This window comes from Molossus molossus, unplaced genomic scaffold (assembly GCF_014108415.1).
Source record: "Molossus molossus isolate mMolMol1 unplaced genomic scaffold, mMolMol1.p scaffold_m16_p_6, whole genome shotgun sequence".
Classification (NCBI taxonomy): Eukaryota; Metazoa; Chordata; class Mammalia; order Chiroptera; family Molossidae; genus Molossus; species Molossus molossus.
In genome coordinates, this window is record NW_023425399.1 from 103,209,888 (window position 1) to 103,233,644 (window position 23,757).

The 23,757-nt window shown below is 46.7% G+C and overlaps 1 protein-coding gene across 1 annotated transcript; it reads right to left on the minus strand.

Annotated features, from left to right (window-relative positions):
* Positions 1-21,892: 21,892 nt before the first annotated feature.
* On the minus strand, positions 21,893-23,305 carry LOC118619281 (uncharacterized protein FLJ40521-like). Its single transcript, XM_036245967.1, has one exon. It carries the CDS (start codon positions 23,303-23,305, stop codon positions 21,893-21,895), a length of 1,413 nt encoding a protein of 470 aa, XP_036101860.1.
* Positions 23,306-23,757: the final 452 nt, after the last annotated feature.

The following is a 23,757-nucleotide window of genomic DNA, read 5'->3' on the forward strand; positions in this document are numbered from 1 at the left end:
CGCCTTTTCCCAATTAAGCTACGGTCCAGCTTCCCTCTGGTTAGGATTACAAACAAACACCGCCACCCTTCCCCTCTGCTCCAGCCCCCCCCCCCCCCACTTTGACACATGGTTCTTTTGATCTCAACCCCAGACCATAGCAACAGGCTCCTAATTATTCACCAGCCATAAATCATGGCAGTAATGTGGTCCTTGCTAAGGAAAAGGAGTATTGTTGGGCCATCGGAGTCTGGAAAACTGGGTGTGTTTAGTGTTTCCAAAAGCAAAGCAGTAGGGGGAAGGCAGGCAGGAAGAAAAAGGATGTTTTAAATGTTTGTAGACATAGTTGCTTTGATGTTCAACTCTCTCCCAGAGGAAGTCAAGAGTCTGAAAATGAAGTCTATATTTTTATATTTCAGGGGTAATGAAATCCGCAAACCTCCACCAGAGGCAGGTGTAAGCAAGGCCTCCTAAAGTGAATGCTAAGTACTATCAGAGCAAGCGGGAGAAACATCCTCTCTCGGCCCACCTCTTACATTTATTTTTGTTGGTTTTTTTAAATTTATTTTTTATTGATTTTAGAGAAGGAGAGGGAGAGAAAGGGAGAGAGGGAGAGAAATCAATTTGTTGTTCCACTCATTTAAGCTTTCATTGGTTCATTCTTGTACGTGCCCTGGACCGGGGATTGAACCTGCAACCTTGGTGTATTGGGACAATGCTCTAACCAATGGAATTTAAGCCAGGGCTTAAATTTGTTAATTCAATTTTAGCTGCTCACTTGTATGAGAAATCTTCATTCCTCCATGGCCTTATTGAATGGTACATAATTGGTCAGATTTGGCATTTTCAACAGGAATCTCTCTGGTAATCCTGAATTATTTTATTAAACTCAGCCTAGGCCAGGATATGCTACTGAACCAGCAGCAGTCCCACTAATAGCAGTGAAACTGGTCAGTATCTAACCAGCTAGATCATGTAACTGTAATACCATCTTGTTAATGAGGTGTGTGGGCTTAATTGAACTGGAAACCATTCTCTTTCTTATTTCAGGATGATATATGCAATATAAATTCTGAGAATAAGCTGTAGACAGTCTTGTATTGGTAAGTTTTTCCTTAGTAACAAATACAAGATACGGCAGAAATATTTTTCCTTTATTTTTGTTATATTAGCCACTCCTATGTGCTGGAACATGTAGTCAAGTCCAGACTGGAGCAAAATTGTGAGATTTGTCTTTGTTCAATATTTTTTGAATATTTACTCTGGGCTAGATCCTGGGGTGCTGACAGCTACAGATTCAAGTGCAGGCAAGATCAATGCAGTTATTGATCACATGCATTAGAACAGGGGCTTGGGACAAATACATTGTCTAGAAAAAAGGTTGGCCAGTTTTTTTCTGTACATGGTCAGTGAGTAGATATTTGAGGCTTTGCAAGCCATTCAATTGCTCTCATGATTTCTTGATTCTCTGCCTTTATAGCATGAAAGCACCATAAACAATATATTAAAAAATGAGCAGAGCTGTGAGCCAATAAAACTTTATTTTAAAACACAGGAGGGGGCCCAGATTTGGCCCATCAGCTGAGGTTTGCTAACCCTGGTCTAGAAGGAGGTGCCTTTAAATTTAGAGAAAATTACAAACCGGAGTGATAACTGCAATGAGGAGGAAGTATTGAGGACTCTTCAAGGTCAGAGAAGGGCAACTTGTCTAATTTGAGAGTTCACGGCAGGCTTTTGGGGGCAAGTGATAACTAAGTTAAGACCTGATGGGTCGGCAAGAGTCAAACCAGTGAAGAGAATTGGGGAAGAACATGTCAAGGGAAGGAAATATCACTGGTCACAATTTAGAGGTTGGGAACGGAAGAGGTCTGGATTGGAGAGAGCCATGGTGGGGAAAGTGGGTGAAGCTCAAGTCAACACAGCATCAGGAGCCTCATCCAGAGGGGAACGCAGGGCCAATGAAAGGTGTGAGCACCAAGGTCCGAGACCACACGTGCCTCAAAGGGATCACCTTGGCACTTACGTGGCACATATTTTCAGGACCTCTTCGGGCACCTCACCGCCCCCACAGCCAAACGGAAGCAGAAGTGCTGTGCTGTGTTTCCTCCAACTCTGCTCCAGAGGTGCTCCCGGGGACAACTGAATTCCATCTATGGCATTCTTCCCTGAGTCTGCATTTTAATAAGGAATCAAAGCCTTGGCTACATGGATGAAGTTCTCATCGTAGAATTTTAGGCAAGAGCCCAAGCAGGAAAAGGATTTGGTTGTGGGAGGGGAAGAGAGAGATTAGAGCAGTCTCAGTCCCCTTGAAATCATTCCACACAGTCATTTTTTTCCACCAAAGCGTGAGTCTGTAGTTTAGTTAGTAGTATCGTACCAATACTATAATTTTAATAACTATACTCATGGGTATCTCTTGTGCCAAGTTTTCTAGATTGTTCAGTTGGGTCATCAGAAACAAAGAGATTTTACTGCAACCAAGTGATCAATGTTAACATCACCAGTAGTAAGACGTTCACATAGAGCCCTTGAGAAGATGCGCCAACAAGGTGGCTTCATTTCTGTGATATTCCCACCGAATATGCACAACCTCAATCTGATCATGAGAAAATATCACGTGCACCCAAACTGAGGAACATCCTGCAACATGAACCAGTACTTCTCAGAAGTCCCAAGGTTGTGAAAGACCAAGGAAGCCTGAGGAACCTCCACTGACTGCAGAAGATGAAGCAGAATTAACAAGGAAATGCAGTGTGGGTCCCAGGTTAGATCCTTGGACAGAAAGGGACATTAGTGGGGAAATCTGGTGAAATCCAAATAAAGCCTATAATTTAGTTAGTAGTATGGTAATAATTACACCATGGTTACGTTCACACTAGGGGAAGCTGGGTGAGAGGTAGACAGGAATTGTCTATTAGTTTTGGAGCTTTCTCTGTCTGCAATTGGAAGAAAATGAATTTTTAAAAAAGAAATGAAGATAACTTATTAAAATAATCCTGATTCTCTCATTCTAGATTTTTTTTGAAAGATTGATAACTAGTGTTTCCTTGCCAGGTTGTTCATTTCTCCGCTAATAATCATGAGGATTGGCAATGAGTATACAGGTCTTTCAGGCCTCAGAGTACTGAAAGTCATCTTATGAATAAAACAGAGCATCTTGCCACTTACCCACCCACACACTTGGAACCTCCCCTTCCATTTGGTGCTGACCACACCCTGCAGAAGCTTCCCCTAGAATGCTACCCTGACCTCTGTCCCTTGTGGTCTTGGGCCAGTGCTCATCCAATGCTGTGCCTGTTCCTACAATGAGCAACAAAATGGTTCTCTGCTACCTTGCAGGACTGTGGAGGAGTATTAGAGAGAGTTCTGCACGCTGCATGAAGTAGAGAATCCTGGATGGGGAGGAGTAAGAACAGGGATTCGTGTCTCAGTTCTTCCAATCTTGGGCCTTGGTGTGTGTTACATGCCACTGAGTCGGCTCCATCTCCTGGAGGCCCTGTGAATGAGTGATATCCACAATGGCCTGTGCCCAAGAGCCCTGCTCAGTTCCTGTGGACTCATGTCTATGGCTTCTTATACAGAGTCAATCTGCCTCATACTTGGTCATCTTCTTTTCCTGCTGCCTTCAATGCCTAGCATTATCGTCTTTTCCAAAGAACCCTGCTTTCTCGTGATGCTTTAGTCTTGTCATTTTTATCCTCAGCAACATTTCAGGCTTAATTTGCTCTGGGACCCACTTCTTTGTCTTTCTGGAGATCCAGGGCATCCACAGAGCTCTTCTTCAACACCGTATTTCAAATGAATAAATGTGTTTTCTACCAGCCTTCTTCACTGTCCAACTTTTGCCCCCTACATAGTCATTGGGAATATGAAGGTCCTGGAGTCTTGAGTGAATCACTTGAGTAGATCACTGACTTCAGATTCTTTATCTGTAAAATCAAGCTTTTCAGGCAAGATCCAAGATCTGAATCAGTAATTCTTATACCTGCGTAGGCTTTGGAATCATCCAAGAAGTATGTTTTTTAAAGTGTTGGTGCCTGGCCCCGCCCTCAGATTTCCTGATTTAACCCCTTTCAGATACAACTCGGGCACCCAGATTCTTTTAAAGCTCTCTTGAGTGGTGTTGACCGGTTGCCAGGGTTATGAACCACTGATCTCGACAATCGCTCAATTTTAACCTTCTAGGACTTATCAGTCTCCTTTAAACAAGATGAGTCACTATCTAGAGGAATTCTGGCTGTGGGTAGATAAGACTACAGTAAGAAGTGTTTTCCATCCTTTCTTCAAGACTCTGCTGTCTGTGTCTGTCTGATGTGTTATCTTGACTGATGACTTATATAAAGCGTTGGGGTGTTTGGCTTATGGAATGTGTCCTGAGGAAGATGAAAAACTATATACAGATATTTTACAAGAGGGATGTGATTTTTCTACCCTCACCACTTCTGTTGCCGTGTCCTCGTTCCATCACCTCCCCTTCTGCCTCCATCTCCATATTCCACTATCTATATCTACATAGAGATTTACACTTAAAAATAAGGTGAAAATGGGTGACACTGGTGAAGTGTGTCAATTTGGGTGGGCTGAGAGAGGAAGAGTGAGAAAATTGCACTGTTTCAAAAATAGCAAGAACTTAAAGCAGGGTTAGCAAATCCAAATGCCTACAGGAAGGCAGACAATAGGGAGGCCAGGCCTCCTGGGAATCAGAGAGCTCATGACTCTGTCACGGCCCCTCCCAAGGGATCACTTTTAGTCTGTTCCAGCCAACTGTGGCCAGGGGGCGTGTTGGCCCAGTAACGCCAGAACTGTTGATCTTTAGGAGACTTTAAAAATCCCTAATTGATTTGTCAATGCTGAAAACCAACTTTTAAAATAAATATGAATACGATGTAGGTTCAACCAACACCTCGACAGGTTCGATCCTGCCAGTTTGTAATCTTTTCGTTAAAGCTTAAAAACTGTAATAGGTAGAACTGGAGGCAAAATGTAAGGGTGAAGGAGGTATTTTGTTGGTTTGTTTTGTTTGGGGAGGTGACTGTAAGTGGCTTTCCATTTGCTAAGGCGTGCTGGGCCCCCCCAGCCGGCGTGTGCGGAGCAGGGTGGACGTCAGTACTGGTGAGGTGAGCACCGGGTAGAAGAACACAGATGCAGAGGCTGTCCCTGCTGAGAGCAACCTGGCCGCACCTGGCTCAGGGTTCAAGCTCAGAGAGCCTCAAGAAATGAACAATGGCATGGGAAGTCCATTTGGCAAGTAGGAATTCGAGTCAAGGAGCCTGAAGGGCAGGGGCTACCCAACCTGGAGCCAGGTGATCCTGAGATGTTATCAGCTCCTCTCAGGACAGGATGCCTTCCAGCAGATGGTGACATGGGGGGACAATTCTAGCAACTCAGGTAAGAAAGGGGGACGCGAAGGCAAGGGTGTCCTGGCCCCAGCCAAAGGGACTGCCGTTCAGGGAAGGGCTCAGTCCCGAGAGGGAGGGGTAGGTGCCATGGACCAGAGCTGGAGCAGGCACAGGAAGAAGCGGGGCTCAGCCTTGAAGGTTGGTCTATGGCAGCAAAGGCCACTGGGCTGCCCTGGCTCACTAGAACCAAACCTACTGGGAAAGAGTTTGAATCCTGAACTCCACCAGCGGGAAGATTGAGACTGTAACTTACTTCTGCCCTGGTGGGGACTAACTCCGGAATGGGACGGGTCTTGGTGTACAGGTGCAGTTCACTCATGCCCAGATCAGTGGAGAACTTCGGATGAACCGAGCGGTGGGGGTGGGGGGCGATGAGCAAGTCCCAGGACCCTGAAATCACCCCCAACGGACAGCTCTCTTCTCTACTGGAGTCTGAAGTACAAAGAAAAAAACTGGAACCTTCTTGTCACCCACCTGTGCCAGCGCTGTCTTAGGGCGCTGTGACCCCTCAGCTTTGCTCCTTCACATAGAGCTCTGGTCTCAGAATAACACAGAGATGGATTCTAGATAGACTATTCCAGAAATACATCAGTAGTCATCGGTGTGGCAGACTTTTATGCTTTCCCAGAATGAAAGAAAGCAAAGGTGGACCGTTGTTCCTCAGGAGAGTAGCCCACTGGCCTCGGAGGGAGGAAGTTACCAGACTTCTCAGCACAGTCATCCATAAACTCCTGTTGGCCGAAGACATGCCATCTTCCCTTGTGCTCTTGCTTTGCTAACGGTGCCGTGGACCGTCGCGGTAAGAAGGTAATGGAAAGAGCAGCAAGTTCTGGCTCCACTGCCTACTGGCTGGATCACCTGGGAAAGTAGCTGCTGCTGAGCCTCAGTTTCCTGCTCTACGTACCAACCTCACAGGGCTGGCGAAAGAATCAATGTGATCACTGATAGAAATGCATACGCCAGTAGTTGTCACTTCTGAGGGGCAAGCTCTCCTGGGGTAAAGAAAAAATATGTCCAAATTTCTGGGCTCTTTGAAAAACGATTGAAACTACTTTTATTTGGAAAGCAAAGCTTAATAAAACTTTCAGTGTTGGTTCTCATCTGGCGACAGCTCCTCGTGTGCAGAGAGGACTGTGACAAATATTTAGGTTTTGCCAAAAGAGAGAGAGTTTTGAAAACTTGCACAACGCTGGTCTATGTAAATGCGAGATCTTGGTTCTTTGATTTCCATTGCACTTAGCATTCTTATTTGCCTTGTGTGAGCAAAGAGGTGTGTTGTAAACAGGAGGCAGAGACTTCTGCTGCTGCTTTAATCTGGTGTTTTTGTTTGGCTGATTGGTTGGCAGATTGGTTGTTTGAAGCAACTTTCACACTTAAAACCTTGAACCTGACTCTCCTTTTGTGTCCCAATCCTTGGAGAGACTTCAAAGGAAACAGAAACGCGGCGTTTGAGCAGATAACCCTGTGGAATGGCAACCACACAAGCAGTTTATTTTATGTTACGTTATGTATTGGGGAGAGAGTTTTACGAATTTGATCCTCAGCGGTAGAAACAGTTTTGTTGGCTCGGCTGCAGCTGTGATCAACAGCGAGCTCCTTGCTGCATTGCCTGTAGATGTTTAGGCTCGGCCAGGGAGATGCTGAGCCTTCTCGTTCACACACACCTTCGGAGCTCATCAAATCCCAGGGGACACCGTCGGTGCAAAGGTTGGAACTCCGCGTCGCATTCCAAAAGTCTGAATCCGGGCTCCACGTCATGACCGTGAAGATGCTAACATCACTCCTCAGAAAAACATGCATGTTTTTACCTGCCTCACCTGTCCCCAGGCATTCATTTCTCCCCACGTTTAAGAAAGGATTAGATGTGGTGAAAAGCATTTCTTTCAGTGGGGAGAATTTAATTAACTTGCATTGTCTCATTGTTTACACTTTATATGGCTGGGGGCGAGGCATCTTAAAATTCCTTCCTTCTTTTTCTGTAAAATGGAGATAAACTCCTAGTGCTTTTTTGGAGGAATAAGAAGTCAATATAGTAAAGATGTGGAATGTCAGTAAATGCTCCATAAAAAGCTGTTAATTTCCCTCTTACTTCTACATGGTTTTGATTCACATTCTGTTTCTCAAATTTTAGGTCAAGGATGGTTAAGAGGAAGAAGTAATCTATTACAACACTCATTTTATAGACAAGCTTGACACTGGAGGCCGGAAATCTGAAATGGTTTCCCTAAGACCATATGGAAAGTCTCAGAGCCAGAACTAACCATGTTTCCTGATTCCTAGAGCAATGATCTTTCCATGAAACAGTATTTTACGGTTTCTTCTATTAATCAGCAGAACTTATTTCAAAGCTACTTCTCTTAAAATATTTGTAGTGTGTGTGTATATATATATCCTTAATATGAATGTTTTATTACTGACTCTGGGATCCTTCGAGTTCCGGGAGCTTCCCAGCACAGCTCTGTTCAGTGAATATGCCCATGAAAGGACATGTGTCTGAGGATATTTACAAGGTTCTTCCTCAATAACTATGTTTGCATCATCTACAACATGGGCCAAGCCTTCCAGCACCTGTCACAACCACTGCCCTCTCTGAGGTGCATTGCCCCTGCTCAGGAAGTCTGCCCTAGGAGATCCCTCACATTCTTTGGACATGTTCTCTAGTATATTCTGGCCCCAGCTGATTGGACCAAGTATGGGCACCTGACCAAAGGCAAACAATTCATTGGCTTTTTAGCATCCTAAGAGGTAGCCTGAAATGAAAGCTTTAACCAACAAGAATGAAGATGATGAGAACCAATCAGATTCTGCTCCAGGAAGAGGCATGAATTAGTTGCTAACAAGTGCTATCATTTATTCTTTGGATCGTGGCGTGTGTAATATCTACAGATTCCAAGAGTGTTCTATGGTAAAACTGAAAAATATTGAGTCATTGATTTATTCACCAAGATGGTGGTGATATGAGTAGAGACATAAAAACATGAACAACACGTCAATGAAGATCATGAAGGCATAAAAGTGAAGTAAATTACCTTGAAGCTTTGGTCTGGATATCTGAACAAAGTAAAGAAAGAATAACATCAAAAGGTATCTAGAAATATGAACCAGTAGATAGCCTTAGATCTTAAAATTTCTAATTTAGAAAAGTGTGATTTATGCCGTGTTCCATGTAATTAAGGTAAGGGTCTCCAACTTTAATAAAAGATACCTTTAAAAAAAGATATCTTTGCCCTGGCCGGTTTGGCTCAGCGGTTAGAGCGTCAGCCTGCGGTCCCGAGAGACCCGGGTTCGGTTCCCGCTAAGGGCACGTACTTCGGTTGCAGTTTGTCCCCGGCCCTGGTTGGTCGTGCGGGTGGCAGCCACTCAATGTGTCCCTTTCACATCGATGTTTCTCTCTCTCTTCCTCTCTCTCCCTCCCACTCTATCTGTACAAAAAATGGAAAAATGTCCTCGGGTGAGGATAAAAAAAAAAAAGATATCTTTCCTCTCTGGGCAAAGCACACACTATGAAGGATATCTCTAAAAGTCTTTAATATTACCAGTAAGATTATCAAGATTACTAAAGGATCTGTGATCTGTGACAACATTTTGCGATAACGTGCTGATGATTTTAGGGATGAGACTCGGAGAAACCAGGCACAGAGTGACGCTGAGGAAGGTCAGCAGCCCGGGGTCCAAGGCCAGGTGCTGTCCAACAGCTTTTCACAGAAAGACTTTTTCTGTCTTCATCAGGACATGTGATGGAAAAGTTCATGACCATGATTCAGATGGTCTCTAGGCTTTCATGAAAAATACCATTTAAAATTTGGCAGATGGGTAAAGATGATGATTCTTTTAAACTACCATACCAGACAATGCTGTTTATTAATCAGTTTGTCCAGACCAAGACTCCAGATTTCATCCCCATTTGGTGGACACCGATCTCAGATTCCTGCGTCGCCTGTTGACCATTTTGACTGAAGCAGCCCCTCCCCAAAGACAAATACTACTTGTTTCAGCCCAGAGATGTGCCTACGTACAAGGGTGACTTGGAAAAAATGTTGATGGACTTCGGAAAAAGATTTGGAATTTTGTGAAGAATTTTACTGTTTTCATAGTAACATTTGACCCCTGAATTTTTTTCCCCCTTATTTTTCCATGTGGTTTTAGGCAGAAATGATCTGAACATAAAGTGGCGAGATGACAATAGACTCGTTTGGCATTATTGGGGTCAAGCACCTGGTCGATTTAACTCGGTGACAGTATTTCCTTCCACCCCTCTGCCAAGCACGGGTCCAGCCCCCACTCTCTTACCTGGATTAGGCAACAGCTCGCAGCTGGTCTCTGCTTCTCTCTTCTCCCCTTCAATCTATTCTCTGCAAAGAAGCACAAATGAAGGAATATTAATTGGATCACATCACCACCCTTCATTCATGAAATAAGCCTGAACCATCCCATTAAGAATAAAACTCTCATTCTCCACTCTGGCTTATAAATCCATCTCTTTCCCTCTCTCTCCCTCTCTCTCTTTTCTTTTTTTCTCCTTTTCCTTCTCTCCTTCTCTCCTCTCTTTTTGCCTAGAAAACAATTTCATCCTTTTCAGGTTAAATGTTGCCTCTTCAAACAGGATTCGACCACCTAGGGCTTCCTCCCTCTACCTCAGTCCCTTGCTGGCTACCTTCATAGCACTTAGCACAGTTTAAAATCATTCTCCCGGTGTACTGTGTTTCAGTCTTAGGGGCTGACATATGTCAGTGCAGTTGACTATTGTATTGCCAGCACCTACAGAGTGCCTGGCCCATGGGAGGTGTCCAATAGGTATTTGTTAAATGAATGAATAAATGATGTTTACCCTTCTCAAATCTTTGCCATTCATCAACCTGTCCTGTGAGTTGAGGATATAATGGCTGAATTTTCTAAAGAGAGTGTATATTTCTCATTATTTTTATATTCTGAAAATAGCCAAGCCTTGTATCTGGGGCTGAGTGGCTAGACCTGCTCTCCTATGAAAGGGGGTAGGGGTCCCTCCATGTGATCAAGCCAGTCATGTGCCGTCCTGGGTCATACCTGCACTCAGCAATGTGTGGACCGGTGTCGGCGTGATTCTGAAGAGATGGGAGAATGTGAGTGTACGAAAGTCCCTAAGCCAAATTTCCTCAGCCGGGAAGTAGATGATTTAGAGGAGATTCCCTGGCCTAGAATTCAACTATTACAACACAAATAGGACGATGGCAGGTGAGCACCCCGACCACCACGCGGGGTGTTGCAAAGACCTCATACTGCGTTGGGAGCTCCTGGAGGGACCTGGACCGCTGTGCTGCATCGGCCTCGAAGGGCCCTCTCAGATGCTGAGGTCTTTCCATGTTCCAAGGGCATGTCTGTGGGCTCTGCTCTTCAACGCCTGCGCTCTTCCCCTGGGGGTCGTGTGACTTGGGGTGGCATTACATAGCCACAGTTCCTTTTCCTTCGTGGATCTAGACTGGGATGCTCCGAGAAAAGTTCCTTCTCTTAAAGGATATGTCATTTTGTGGTTTCTTCATGGATCTGAGAGGGTGCTGCTTTGACCGTCTCTTAGTGCTGAGCATCAGGAATTGCACGGGGGCGGGCAACCGCAGGCAGCCCAGGGCGTGCTGGGAGTTTCTTCTCCATCTCTTCGGCCCACCCGTGAGGACTCCTCCTTCATGTACCACCAGGGGGTGTTCGGAGGTTATCAGATAAGCTCCTCTGGTCAGATGACTTGGTAGAATCTGAGTAGGACCAAAGCCAAACACTGGGGCTTTGAATTATAACCAGATATTCAGTGGGCAAAGAAGCTAGAGAGAATCCTACACAAAAGTGCTTTCATTTTTATCCTTTTCTTGCATCATTTACTTTAACAAGAGCTCCTCAACTTCACCCTACCTCTCCTCTTGTTTGCTCAACTTTTCATGTATTGACTTTAAATTAAAAATAAACTTTAACAATTTGAACACAACAGTCAGTGGCTAAGTAATCACAGCACTTGCCCTAAAGAATGAAACAATTAAAATCCAATCCGTCCTGATAATGTTGTGTACTGTGATGCTCGACTTCCCTTTGCTGTGACCCCTCTCCTTCCGGCATCCTGTTCTGGGACAGATATGATACCATAAAGGTTTCCTGTGACTGTCCCCTCACTCCTGACCCCTCACTACATCCTCTCTCCATCTATTTGGAGAACAGTGACTGGGTTCCTCTGGTATTCTTCCCATTTCGTAGGTTTCATGACACTTGTTGCTAATTTGGGATGCCAGAAATGTTGGGCAAAGTCTGGACCGAGTGCATGGCAGCTGGCAGCCTCCTGGTCACTGGCCTACCAGCAACATGGGAAATGTGATATTTCCAGCTGTTATCGGTTATATAACTTGTGGAGGGGTGCTTTCTCGACGCAGCCTGCCTGTGAGCCTGGTATCTGAAACTGATGAACTCCTTAACCTTTCTCAGGTCCATTCTGAATGTTCACTCATTTCGAACAGACTTTCCTGGGGTGTCAGAAATCAGTGTCCTTTGAGGGCCACCCCGGAGAGGGTCCTCTGAGGCAGCCTGAGGTCAAGGCTACCAAGTTCAGGACTGGGTTGCTACCGCACTGCTGTTTACCCTCTAGCCATGAGAATCTCCCCTTTCTTCTTTGAGGATCTCATGTCCATAGAACGAAGATTTCAGCCCATTGCATAACAGCCGACAGCCATGCTCAGTTCTGTGGTTGGCAGATCACTTGGCACATTTTTGCCAGTCAGACTATATTAAATAGAACGCATGACCCGAATACCATCGAATAAGACTGTGAAGACGGCCCGTTGCCTTCATGGCTCTCTCCTCCCCGCAGCTCAGCAGCTGTTGGGGTGGGAGGCCAGGCCCGGTGCAGAAATGAAATCCCGGGTTGTACGGGGAGGTGCCGCTTGCTCTCGGCGCCTCTGTCCTGTGTCAGGAAGCCTTGGTCCCAAGCCCTGTGCTGCCTGCCTTCCAGCCAGTCATGGGTTTAGGGATGAAAGAGGTAATACTGCTATCCCTATTTTGTAGATGAGGAAACAATTTGGAGAGGTTACGTGACAGGTAAGATGTTTGGGGGACTGGGTTAGATCTCACACCTGCATGAGCATTTCTCTAGATCCTTTCTGAAGGTGCCGGGACCCTCCCAGCCAGTGCCAAGTTCTCCTCGGCTTTGAGCTGGTGGAGTGTGAAGTAAGTAGCCTCGTGGCCCTTCTCTCTGCTTCCCCAACTTTGAGTCCTCTTCTCAATTTCTCCTGGGGGGTCAGGGACACCTGTCTCCCCGATCCCATCAGTCTCTTGAAATGACAGCCGTGCTTCCTCTTTTTATCACCTCCTCATCTTTCCGTGGGAGGTGAGGACGGTTCGGTCTCTTTCAGCTGGATGCCATCTAAGCTTTTCTCAGCCGCTGCTATGGAGACAAAGCGCAGGTACCGTTTCCATTTGCCACCACGTGCTATTAAAAGACAGGCACGGATTGTGAGCCCAAGATGTTCAGAAAATCAACCTGGAACTTACCCCTTTTTAAAAATTCTAATAGAGGGTAATTCATGCACGTTTGTTGGCAAGCCATCTGCCTCAGGGACCGAGCACAGGTTAGATAATTAAACTCAACCTGTTCCTGCGTGGCTGCCTGACTTACCATTTACCTCATCTCAGACTCCTCGCCTCCAAAAACCCACTCTCCAAACTGGTTAACTCATTGTTCCCCCAAAACACCTGTCTTGCGTTTTTATTTTTACTCATGCCATCCAGCCACCTGGAACGTCCTCCCCCTCTCCCTCTCCAAACCCTTCTCATTTGCTTCACAATATGTTCCCCAAACACCTCACTCACAATGATCAGTCTCCCTCCCTTGAATTCCAATAGCAATGAATTCTATACAGTTTGGCTGGTAATTAATCATATGCTGCTTTATGGTATTCTCCCTATTGTTACCTTGAACTGTTACTTAAATCTTTAATTTTAACGTAACTGTTTCCATATGTTTGTCTTGTTTCCATAATTGAAATATAAGATCTTCAAAAGCAGGAGATATATTGTCTTATTGTATCCCCTTTAGTCCCTAATATGCGGCTGATCTGATGATTTATTTTTCTTTTTTTTTTTTTTGCTAATTGGATAACAAAACTTATGAAACTTCATTCGATTGCTTAGGTAATAGCAGAGCATATTTATTAAATGGTAAACATGTGTGGGGGGCTGGAGCGTGTGGTCCAGGGTTCCTTTAGGTAAATGTACCCCCCAACGCTGAGGAAGGAGTGGGAAAGGGGACCCCTGCTCGTGGACCTGCAGGACACGGGGTCTGAGGAGGAGTCGGCTGGCAGCTTCGTCCTGCCCCTCTCTCCCAGGCCAGGGCCAATGATCCTAGAAAAACACCTGCATAACCTCTTGCCTTGTTTCGTTCTTTTTCTGTGTCTCTCTCATCTGAACCCTCACAAAGACGCAGCCTAATGCTCATACTACCGCCGCGTCTCCCTCTGCCACCCTCACTGCAGAGAGGAACAATAAAAACACCCTGATGAACTTGGTGCACGGGGTAAGCAGCTTCGCAGATGGCCTCCCCGGACCGCTGCCTCGTGGTGTCTGCACATGTGCAGAGTCCTTGTCCTTCAATACAGGCCACGTCTAGTGACATGTCTCTAATGATGGTTTGTCACGTGTCACTTCCAAGGTCAGGTTGCAGACAACCTCTTTTTTCTGTCCTGTGCGCTCTCTCTCTCTCTCTCTCTCTCTCTGTCTTCCTTCTGGAGAAACCTAGCTGATAGGTTGTGAGCAGCCCTGAGGAGAGGTCCACATGATATTTTGGGGCCCTGGGACCTGCCAGGCGAGTGAGTTTGGAAGTAGATTCTTCCCCAGTTGGACCTTCAGCCCTGACCGCCACCTTAGTGGCGCCTTGTGAGAGGCCCTGAGCCAGAGGACTGAGCTCAGCTGCCTAGATTCCTAACCCACTCTGCCTTTGAAATCACAAATGTTTGCTGTTGGAAGCCACCAAAGTTTCGGAGTAATTTGTTGTGGAACAATAGATCGCTAATACGGTATTTAATTATGGTAAACCATTCAGGAAATGGCCAAGATCATCTAAATGCCTCTGTGTATATTTATAACATTTTTATTCTGTAAGCTTAAAAAATATGATGGTTCATTTCAGATGCAATAATTGGGTTGACCCTGAGGTGGGTGCTATGTCCATTCTTTGCTGCCTGTCTTTCATCATAGTGAAACTAGTCGATGGTTAACAACATAGATCATGAGCTAGACAACAATGTCACAACTAGATCAGTATCTGAGAACATGAGCAGCATGAAATGAGTCACTGAGCCTGCATCAAGTATCAACATAATCAGAGGGAGACTGCTGTCCTCAGTGGTGTATTCTCCAATACTCAGCAAAATTCAAGTGAGTCATCAGAAAAGAACTAAGCAGTTGTTTCATTATCTGTGACACTACCTTCCCCAGTCTGAATAAATCTCACTTGTGTAATGGGGAACTGGGCTCAGCGCGCCTAGTCTGTACCACTACCTGTTTTGGTAAATAGGTCTTATTGGAACACAGCCGCCCCGTTGGTTTAGACGTTGGCCATGGCTGCTTTTCATCGGCAGCATCCGAGTTGAGTAGTCGGGAAAGAGTCAGTAAAATTCACAAAAGCTAAAATATTCTCATCTGGCCTTTATAGAAAAAGTGTGTTGATCTCTCTACTCCAAGGCAATGATTTGTAAAATATATTCAAAGGAACACTATTTCTATGGGATGTTAATAAATGTTCTATGAGAAAAACAGCAGGCTCTGTGGCCAAATGTCTAGGAAACACTGTGTTAAACAAAGGTAAATGCATTGCTTTGCTATAGAACTTCTCTGAGCCCTTAATGATCTCCAAGCGGAGGACATGGAGCAATGCATTTAAAAAAATTTTTTTGATCATGAAGCTTTTTGTCTCAGATCATCCTCAAGAGACTAGTGTTCAACTCACTAGCAAATGCTCCACTAGGGCTATGAAAGTTGCAGTTTTCAAAGTATTAACTTTGAAAAAAAAAAGAAGTAGACATAAGCATAACAACCTTGACTTTTAAAGTATCCATAACAGTTTGGAAATACACAAGGAGATGGCCTTACTGATCACAAGCCTGATATTAAACCAACACTTGGAAAGTCAGATAAACATAAACATGAACTTGAATGTTAATAGCAGGCACTGTTTTTACAGAGCTAGCCATGCTGGAAATAATTTTAAAGTCGGAAGAAGAATGTGATATTGATTGTCTGAAATATTGTACCGCGGAGCCCCTACAGTTCTTGTAGATGCCTTAAGGACTATAGCTGAGAATTAAAGATAATCTTGGTTTCACCAGCCAATTTAAAAAATGGGTTCAATTGCTAAACGAAGTTCAAAAGACATTAATCTATTCCTAACTTTTCTTCTTGAAATTAAGAACAGATTTCTAAAGGACTAGAGCGATCACAGTCACGGGTGGTCAGCCACTGACCAATGGTCAAGATTCAGACCGATGTTATGACTATCCATTCCCTTACACCATACTGCCCAGCTTATGGCCTGTGGGACACGTTTTGTGGTTGACTGGTTAGGATTAGAGACCTAGTCTGTAAGCCTGGGAAACTGCTGACTCACCACCTCAGTCTGAACCAGCCTGGGATGAGAAGAATACCAGGAAGAGTTTGGTGAGTGAAGAAGACAATAGGTTCCCAAGTATGACACCAATATAATAGAATGTAGAGTGGGATGTTTCCTGTTGTCCCAGACCTTTGGCCAAGGTCCAAAGCAGAGCTTGAAACTGTTGGTGGTAAGCACTTCCCCAGAAGACTGACTAGAGGTTCTATCGCTGAACTGCCCCTGATAAAATAAAGAAATGAACAGAGTTGAGGACAGGAGGTGACCAGCCTTTGGTGAAATCCACATTAATGAAGAAAGTATTTCCTCTGTTTCTCTGTAGTCATGGAGGAAGTCTCCCTCTTCCCAAAGCTAAGTAAGGCAGTCTCCAAGAGAATCGTGAATAAAAACAAGGTGACTCAGAGAAAGGGTGCTGAATGGGTGCATGCTGAGCTGAAGACCTCAAGTCTTCTCTGGTGCAGCCACAGGAGTGAGGTCTTAGGGGTCATTGAGAGAACGTACCAGGAAATAAGAAGTGTGACGTGCTATCTTCTCCATTTCCTAATGCTTGCAAAGGCAAGAGGGTGGAAGAGTGATTGATACATGTCATCTGGAGCCTTTGTGGGTAGCATGTTTGAACATAGAGAATAATGTTCACTTCAAGATTCCTGAAGGCAGTAGGTCTAAGGAAGCAGGACTTGTATGCCTGAAAATGGGGTGTGGGTAGGCCCACCTCACCTCAAGTCTCTGTGGAACTGGGAAACTCAGAAGTAGTTCTCATAGCTCCATGTAAAGCAAGATGGGAGTGGGTAGAAGAACAGGACCCATGGAGCCATTCAGGATAGCCAGCGTGGGAGGCCAAACACAGACAAGGGCTGAGAGATGTTTAACACTGCCTTCTGGGGTGGAGGTGGGAATTCTCAGTGACGGAGGGAGTAGGGGTAAAGCTGAACTGAATGCTACCCCCGAACACAAACACACATACACACACATTTCTATTTGCCACCTACACGGGGGCTGACATAGAAACTGAGAACACCAACATAAGAAGGACCAAAGGAGAGCTGGACCAGTCCAACTTCCTGACACCACACACTCTAGTCCATCTGCTCCTTCCTCGCTGACCAGCCACGATGGGCCAGCGTGGCCCTGGGGGATTGTAAAGTCTAAAAGAAGGAGTTCAAAGAGAGGAGAAAGGAGGGAAACACATGAAGAACAGACCACCAACCTTCAAGCCACTGGAGCCATGAAGTGGAAGAGAGAAAACACCACAGGGGAGAGAGAGGACACAGCTTTGAGTCTGATTTAAGACTGAAGTAAATAAATACGGCTGAGTCTTACATAACAAATGGACTGTTCTAATAACCAAAAGTGACAGGCAAGTTGGAGGAGCTGGCCAACTTTCTCTTAAAGGAGCTCCTTCCCATCCGGAAAGGTGGGTCAACATATTCTAGTGGAAGGAGCTGTTATTGGATAAGGATAAAACTGTTTCATTTTTATATCCATAACATGTTGAGACTCCCCAATAAATTTGTTACATAAGATGTATACTTTGGACAGAATTTTTATGTTTTCCTATTCCTAATGCTTTTCTTCCGAGGGATTCTAAAGGCAGCATGCCAATATTTTCCTTGTTCTGCAAATTAGCACACAGAGAAAGTGGTGTTGGTTATCAAAGGACCTGAATCTGACAACAGCTTTCTGTCTTCTACTCATATCATGAGGCAGCTAACTCCCTCTCAGACCCAAATGTGGTCCATTTTTAATTGGGAACAGAACTTTTCAATTCTTGAGCCCAAAACAAATTAAAAAGTAGGAGGAGGAGGATGGGGGAGGAGATGGAAAAGTTTTGTTTTTTCCCTTAATTTGAGAATCTGTGATGTCTCACTGGTTTTTATCAGTACCAAGATTTTTGTTTTGTTTTGTGTGTTTTTTTTAAGGTTTTTTTTTTTTTTTTCTTTAAAAAAAAAATTCACAGTTCTCTATTCATGACTAAATTTATCTGTTTTAAAAAATCCATCTGGCTTTTGTGTTATGGAAGCCCACACAAGCCTGTACCAACCATCCTAGAAGCAACAGAGTTATCAAATGAAGCGAGATTTAAATGAAGGAACAGCAAGCTCATTAAGGGCTGAGTTTCTTAATAAGGAATCAGGAGCAGTGGAAGCTGAATGATGCCAAAACGCACAAAAGTTTCAAAGTCTAAAACTGTTTTTGAGGAAAAAACAGAAGAAATGACTTGGCCAATTCTGCAAGCCCTACCCCCAAAATAAATACATCTATTCCCATTTGTACCAACAAATGTAAATATCACTCAATCTCAAACTAACATTAGTATTACAATGAAATATAAGTAATTCTGAACATAAAGGCCAAGTACAAGACATACCAAAATATAATAAAACTGGAAATAACTTTACATTTATTGTTCAGAGACTGTCACTGGTTTTCTTCAGAAACTTTATTTCTCTGCCTCAACCACATGTAGATTTCATTTTCATATACTACTCTGGACAGCTTAATTTTCTTTTAACCAATGAATGACATCCAATTAAGTAAAACCTCTCTCAAGAAAATCATATTTTCAAGTGATTCTGGTAAATGAAATGCATTACCTGGCTTTATTTTTAATATCTCATATCAATGTTCATAAGCAAGGAAAATATGAAAAATCACTTAGGAAAGGTCAGTATCTCTCCTGGTTATTGGAAAGCGTATGGATTTCAAATGTATATAATATATTCCTGCTATATTAGAGCCTCCTACACTAAGCGTTAGGGAGTTTTAAAGCTTTTTTCAAATTTGCCTCAAATGTGTTTAAGAAGATGGCTCATCACATTAGACCTCAATCACTCCTCAGAGAGAGAAAGCTGTTGGTAACCTGTGTGCTTCTAGGAAATGAATCTGGGATCCATTTGTGAAAGGTTTCTTTGAATTTCATAAAGAAATGGCATGTTGGAATTGTGTGATATGGCCAAGTGAAATCATTATGTTGGAGCGTTTCTTTGACTGAACTATAGATAACCAAGCAGCGCCTTCAAGGTGTCTCGCTTCTTCTGAAAGTCAACACCCTCGCAGGAAAGTGAAATGGTTGCAACTTCTGGACACGGGGAGAAGGCAGAGAGATGGATGGAGCCTCCCGAGGAGGGCGCGGACCAGACGAGCTCCGAGTGCTCAGTGACCACTGTTAAAATGTGACCCTGTCTGCACAGCCATCTGCTTCTGCCATCATCTTTGGTTCCCACAAACAGATTTAAAAAGTTCAATCTGGCCCTTGGGGAGTATAGGAGCATTTTGCAGATTTTCTGGATGGGATCAGAGAAGCCACTAATGGACTCACCACTCCTGTCTCCAGGAACAATCTACCTCAAATTCTTTTAGTTAAGGCCCAGCACGGTCTTACAGATCCCTATGTCTTGCCCGTCCTGTGCAGGAGCCAGAACAGAATTCGAACAGTTTGCTTCTCCCATTCCTTTCCACGCCCACCCACCCCACCCCCACCCCAGCCTAACCGCCACCACGCCATCGTCCTCATCTGGATGATCAGTCAGCCTCCTACTGCCTTCCTGTCCCCTGGATTCCCTCTCATCTCTCCTCCACAGCCAGAGTGAACTTTGTCAGAAGTCATCGGACCTTACGGCTCCCCACTGAAAACTGTCCAATGGCTTCACGTTGCATCCTGACAAACGAAGAACTCCAAATTCCACACAACAGCTGCGAAGGCAGTCTAGGTCAGTTAGCAACACTACACAACAAACCGGCCCCAAACTCAGTGGCGTAAAATAATATTGATCACTCTTATGCCAACTGATTTTGCTGATCGAGGCTAGCTGTGGCTGGGCTCATACACGTATCTGGGTTCTGCGTCGTCTCTCTCACTCTGCTATGTGCAGACCATGTGCTAATAAGCCAGGTGTGAGTGAGGATTCCTTTTTTTTTAATTTGCAGCCAAACATGGTCTGGGGGTGTGGTTACAGTATGTGCAATGCCTAGGGGCCACCATACACTTAGGCGTCTTCGAAGTTGTTCTCATTTTATTTTAAAAGCAGAAGAAAAATGAATATGATAGCAATGAACCCATCATTATTTTTTCTTTATATCAGTGCATTGTAAAATATAATTTTTCATAGTTTTGAGTGGGCGTGTGTGAATGAAGTGGTCCTTACCTGGGGCCACGGAAGCCATAATGCAACCTTGCACAATCCTTATTTATCAGGTCTGAAACCTACAAATCCGGTTATTTGTCCTGTTTTTCTTTTTTTCTCATCAGTAGGCCATGGAGTTTTATGAAATTTCAATTTCCTCCCTAAAAGGCCAGGGAGCGAACAGGTGAGTTTCATCGACCACCTCTGGAAAGGGGCAGCCCAAAGGCCGTGACTCTCCCTGCACTCGGTAGCTGGCTGGACCCTGGCACCCTCAGCTGTCTGTCCCCATCTAGGAGACGCACGGTTTTAAAGGGAAATTGCCCCTCGGTTGGTCTGCTGCACTGTGCTTGTCATCCTGCTGAGCTGTTGCATCCATGAGTTGTCACTATGCGGAGTCTCTTTAGTTCTCTGCAAAGAACGTTAGAACACGCCTTCCCGCAAGCGTTTCTGTGCCCAGCCAGAGCGTTGGCTCGGTTCATTCCCATGCAGTCCCCTTTACGCTGTACTGGAACAGAAGCCCATTCCAGTGATCAGTTCCATTCGGTTTGTGGAAATCCACTGCTGGGAAAACATCGTGAGACTCAGAGGGGACACAGACACGGGAGGTGCTGTTTGAAGAAGACGGGCACATGTCCTCTTCACCTGTGGAGATCGTTAGTTTCGGTTCAAATGTAAGAACTTTATCAGCCATAGTCTTGTCATTCCCACAAGAATACTTGTGCTTCGTAGCCAAATATAAGTGTAGTCATGCCATCCTTTGTAAAAGAAGCTGCGTAATTTTTTAGATCACTGCATACAGAATATTCCAAAGTTAGCTTTGTCTTGTGAAACTCTGAATTAGCTTCACCATTTTTAAGTTATTTTGACATAATTCTGTATTTTTAATAGGCGGTTCATTTCCTGTTTCTGTGTGCCTCTTCATGGCTGCGAGAGCTTAGATTTCTTTTTCTTGCTGGTTCCCAAACCACAAATGAAAAAAGTACAATCCTGCATTGACCACGTCAGCTACCTAAATATTTTCACAGATTCTGTGCTCTCTTTCCTTGCCGAACCGAGAGAGAAACTCGCATGGTATTTCTACCCTTCCGGAGTGGAGAGTTCATTTCATCTCGCCTGTGTTTACACAGATTTCTTGGTATTCAGATTCCAGATCCTTCCTCGGGCTCCGTGACAACGTGGCTTTGGGTGCCCTCCACTCTGGGGCGCCGTGTGCCCTGTGGCCCACGGATTGGAGAAGACACTGTCCTTGGCGCTCTGGGTCGTTGTGCCCAACGTTTCTGAAGTTGGACCCAGTTGTCTACTCATTACCCTCATCACACTTTTATCTGTTTGTTTATTTTTAGGTAGGGTGGAAGAGAGGAAGGGAGGGAGAGAGAAACATCGCCGTGAGAAAGACACGTCAATTGGTGGCCTCCCACATGACCCTGATCTGGTCCGGGGATTGAACCTGCAACCCAGGCATATGCCCTTCACTGTGTCTTCTGTCGCTTCCACTCGGCCAGGAGTCACCTGGAGAACAGTGACAGTGACAAGGCACCCTTCCCTCAGTCATCTCCTTTCCTCGCCGTAAGGAGGGGACCCCTGATTTACCTGGTGGGACTAAGGCAGTGATTCTCCAAGGGTGGTCTCTGGGCCAGCACCATCAGACCCCCTGAGCTGGACGCTCTGGAGCCAAGGCCCCATGGTCTGGGTTTGAACAACCCCGCTGGGTGACTACCAGGCTAACGTCTGAGAACCACAGGACTAAGACTTTGCTTTCATTCAGACTCGGTGTTAACCCCTCAGAGTATTTCCGCAGCCCCAGCAGGGCCCTGTGAAGTCTGTGCTCCTGGTCCCTGAGACAGCTCTGTCCCCGGGGCAGCCTCCGCCCTCGGGCAGCTCTGTCTCCGGGGCAGCCTCTGCCCTCGGGCAGCTCTGTCTCGGGGCAGCCTCCGCCCTCGGGCAGCTCTGTCTCCGGGGCAGCCTCTGCCCTCGGGCAGCTCTGTCTCCAGGGCAGCTCTGTCTCCAGGGCAGCTCTGTCTCCAGGGTAGCTCTGTCTCGGGGCAGCTCTGTCTCCGGGGCAGCCTCCGCCCTCGGGGCAGCTCTGTCTCCAGGGCAGCTCTGTCTCGGGGCAGCTCTGTCTCCGGGGCAGCCTCCGCCCTCGGGCAGCTCTGTCTCCGGGGCAGCTCTGTCTCCAGGGCAGCTCTGTCTCGGGGCAGCTCTGTCTCTGGGGCAGCCTCCGCCCTCGGGGCAGCTCTGTCTCCGGGGCAGCCTCTGCCCTCGGGCAGCTCTGTCTCGGGGCAGCCTCCGCCCTCGGGGCAGCTCTGTCTCCAGGGCAGCTCTGTCTCCAGGGCAGCTCTGTCCCCGGGGCAGCCTCCGCCCTCGGGGCAGCTCTGTCCACGGGGCAGCCTCCGCCCTCGGGCAGCTCTGTCTCCAGGGCAGCTCTGTCTCCGGGGCAGCCTCCGCCCTCGGGGCAGCTCTGTCTCGGGGGCAGCTCTGTCTCGGGGCAGCCTCCGCCCTCGGGCAGCTCTGTCTCCGGGGCAGCCTCTGCCCTCGGGCAGCTCTGTCTCCAGGGCAGCTCTGTCTCCAGGGCAGCTCTGTCTCCAGGGTAGCTCTGTCTCGGGGCAGCTCTGTCTCCGGGGCAGCCTCCGCCCTCGGGGCAGCTCTGTCTCCAGGGCAGCTCTGTCTCGGGGCAGCTCTGTCTCCGGGGCAGCCTCCGCCCTCGGGCAGCTCTGTCTCCGGGGCAGCTCTGTCTCCAGGGCAGCTCTGTCTCGGGGCAGCTCTGTCCCCGGGGCAGCCTCCGCCCTCGGGGCAGCTCTGTCTCCGGGGCAGCCTCTGCCCTCGGGCAGCTCTGTCTCGGGGCAGCCTCCGCCCTCGGGGCAGCCTCCGCCCTCGGGGCAGCTCTGTCTCCAGGGCAGCTCTGTCCCCGGGGCAGCCTCCGCCCTCGGGGCAGCTCTGTCCACGGGGCAGCCTCCGCCCTCGGGCAGCTCTGTCTCCAGGGCAGCTCTGTCTCCGGGGCAGCCTCCGCCCTCGGGGCAGCTCTGTCTCGGGGGCAGCTCTGTCTCCGGGGCAGCCTCCGCCCTCGGGGCAGCTCTGTCTCCAGGGCAGCTCTGTCTCCAGGGCAGCTCTGCTTGGGGCAGCTCTGTCTCTGGGGTAGCCTCCGCCCTCGGGGCAGCTCTTTCTCGGGGCAGCTCTGTCTCTGGGGCAGCCTCCATCCTTGGGGCTCCCGCGGAGCTGGCGCGGGGCCATGGAAGGAGCATGCAGTCTGCTTTGGACAGCCTCTCCTATTTCCTGTCAGCTCCTCTGCCCTTTATAGCCCTTTCCTGTGTCACGTCCACACCCATTGTTCCTCTCTGGATCTTCTCATCCGGTCCCATTCCAGGGGATCCGTGGTGGAGGCCGACAGGGACCCTCCCCCCGGGATGACTTGAATGCATTATCATAAAGGCCTACAAACCATCATGCATCTTCATCCACCTCACTAGGCCGTGCTGTGCTCACCAACAGCCCCCAGATCTCAGGGTCAACGACTGCAGAGGATCATCACGCACACTGCCGGCCCCGTGTGAGCCCATGGGGAAAGGAATCTCTGCTGTTCAAGGCACGCCTCGCTGTGGGCCGGGTGGGCACTGCTGGTGTCTGGTGTGCTGGCTGGCGGCAGGAAGGA

What these genes read in the sequence shown, in the direction of transcription:
- LOC118619281 (XM_036245967.1), bottom strand. Translation starts at nt 23,305, where the DNA reads ATGGAGGCTGCCCCAGAGACAGAGCTGCCCCGAGAAAGAGCTGCCCCG.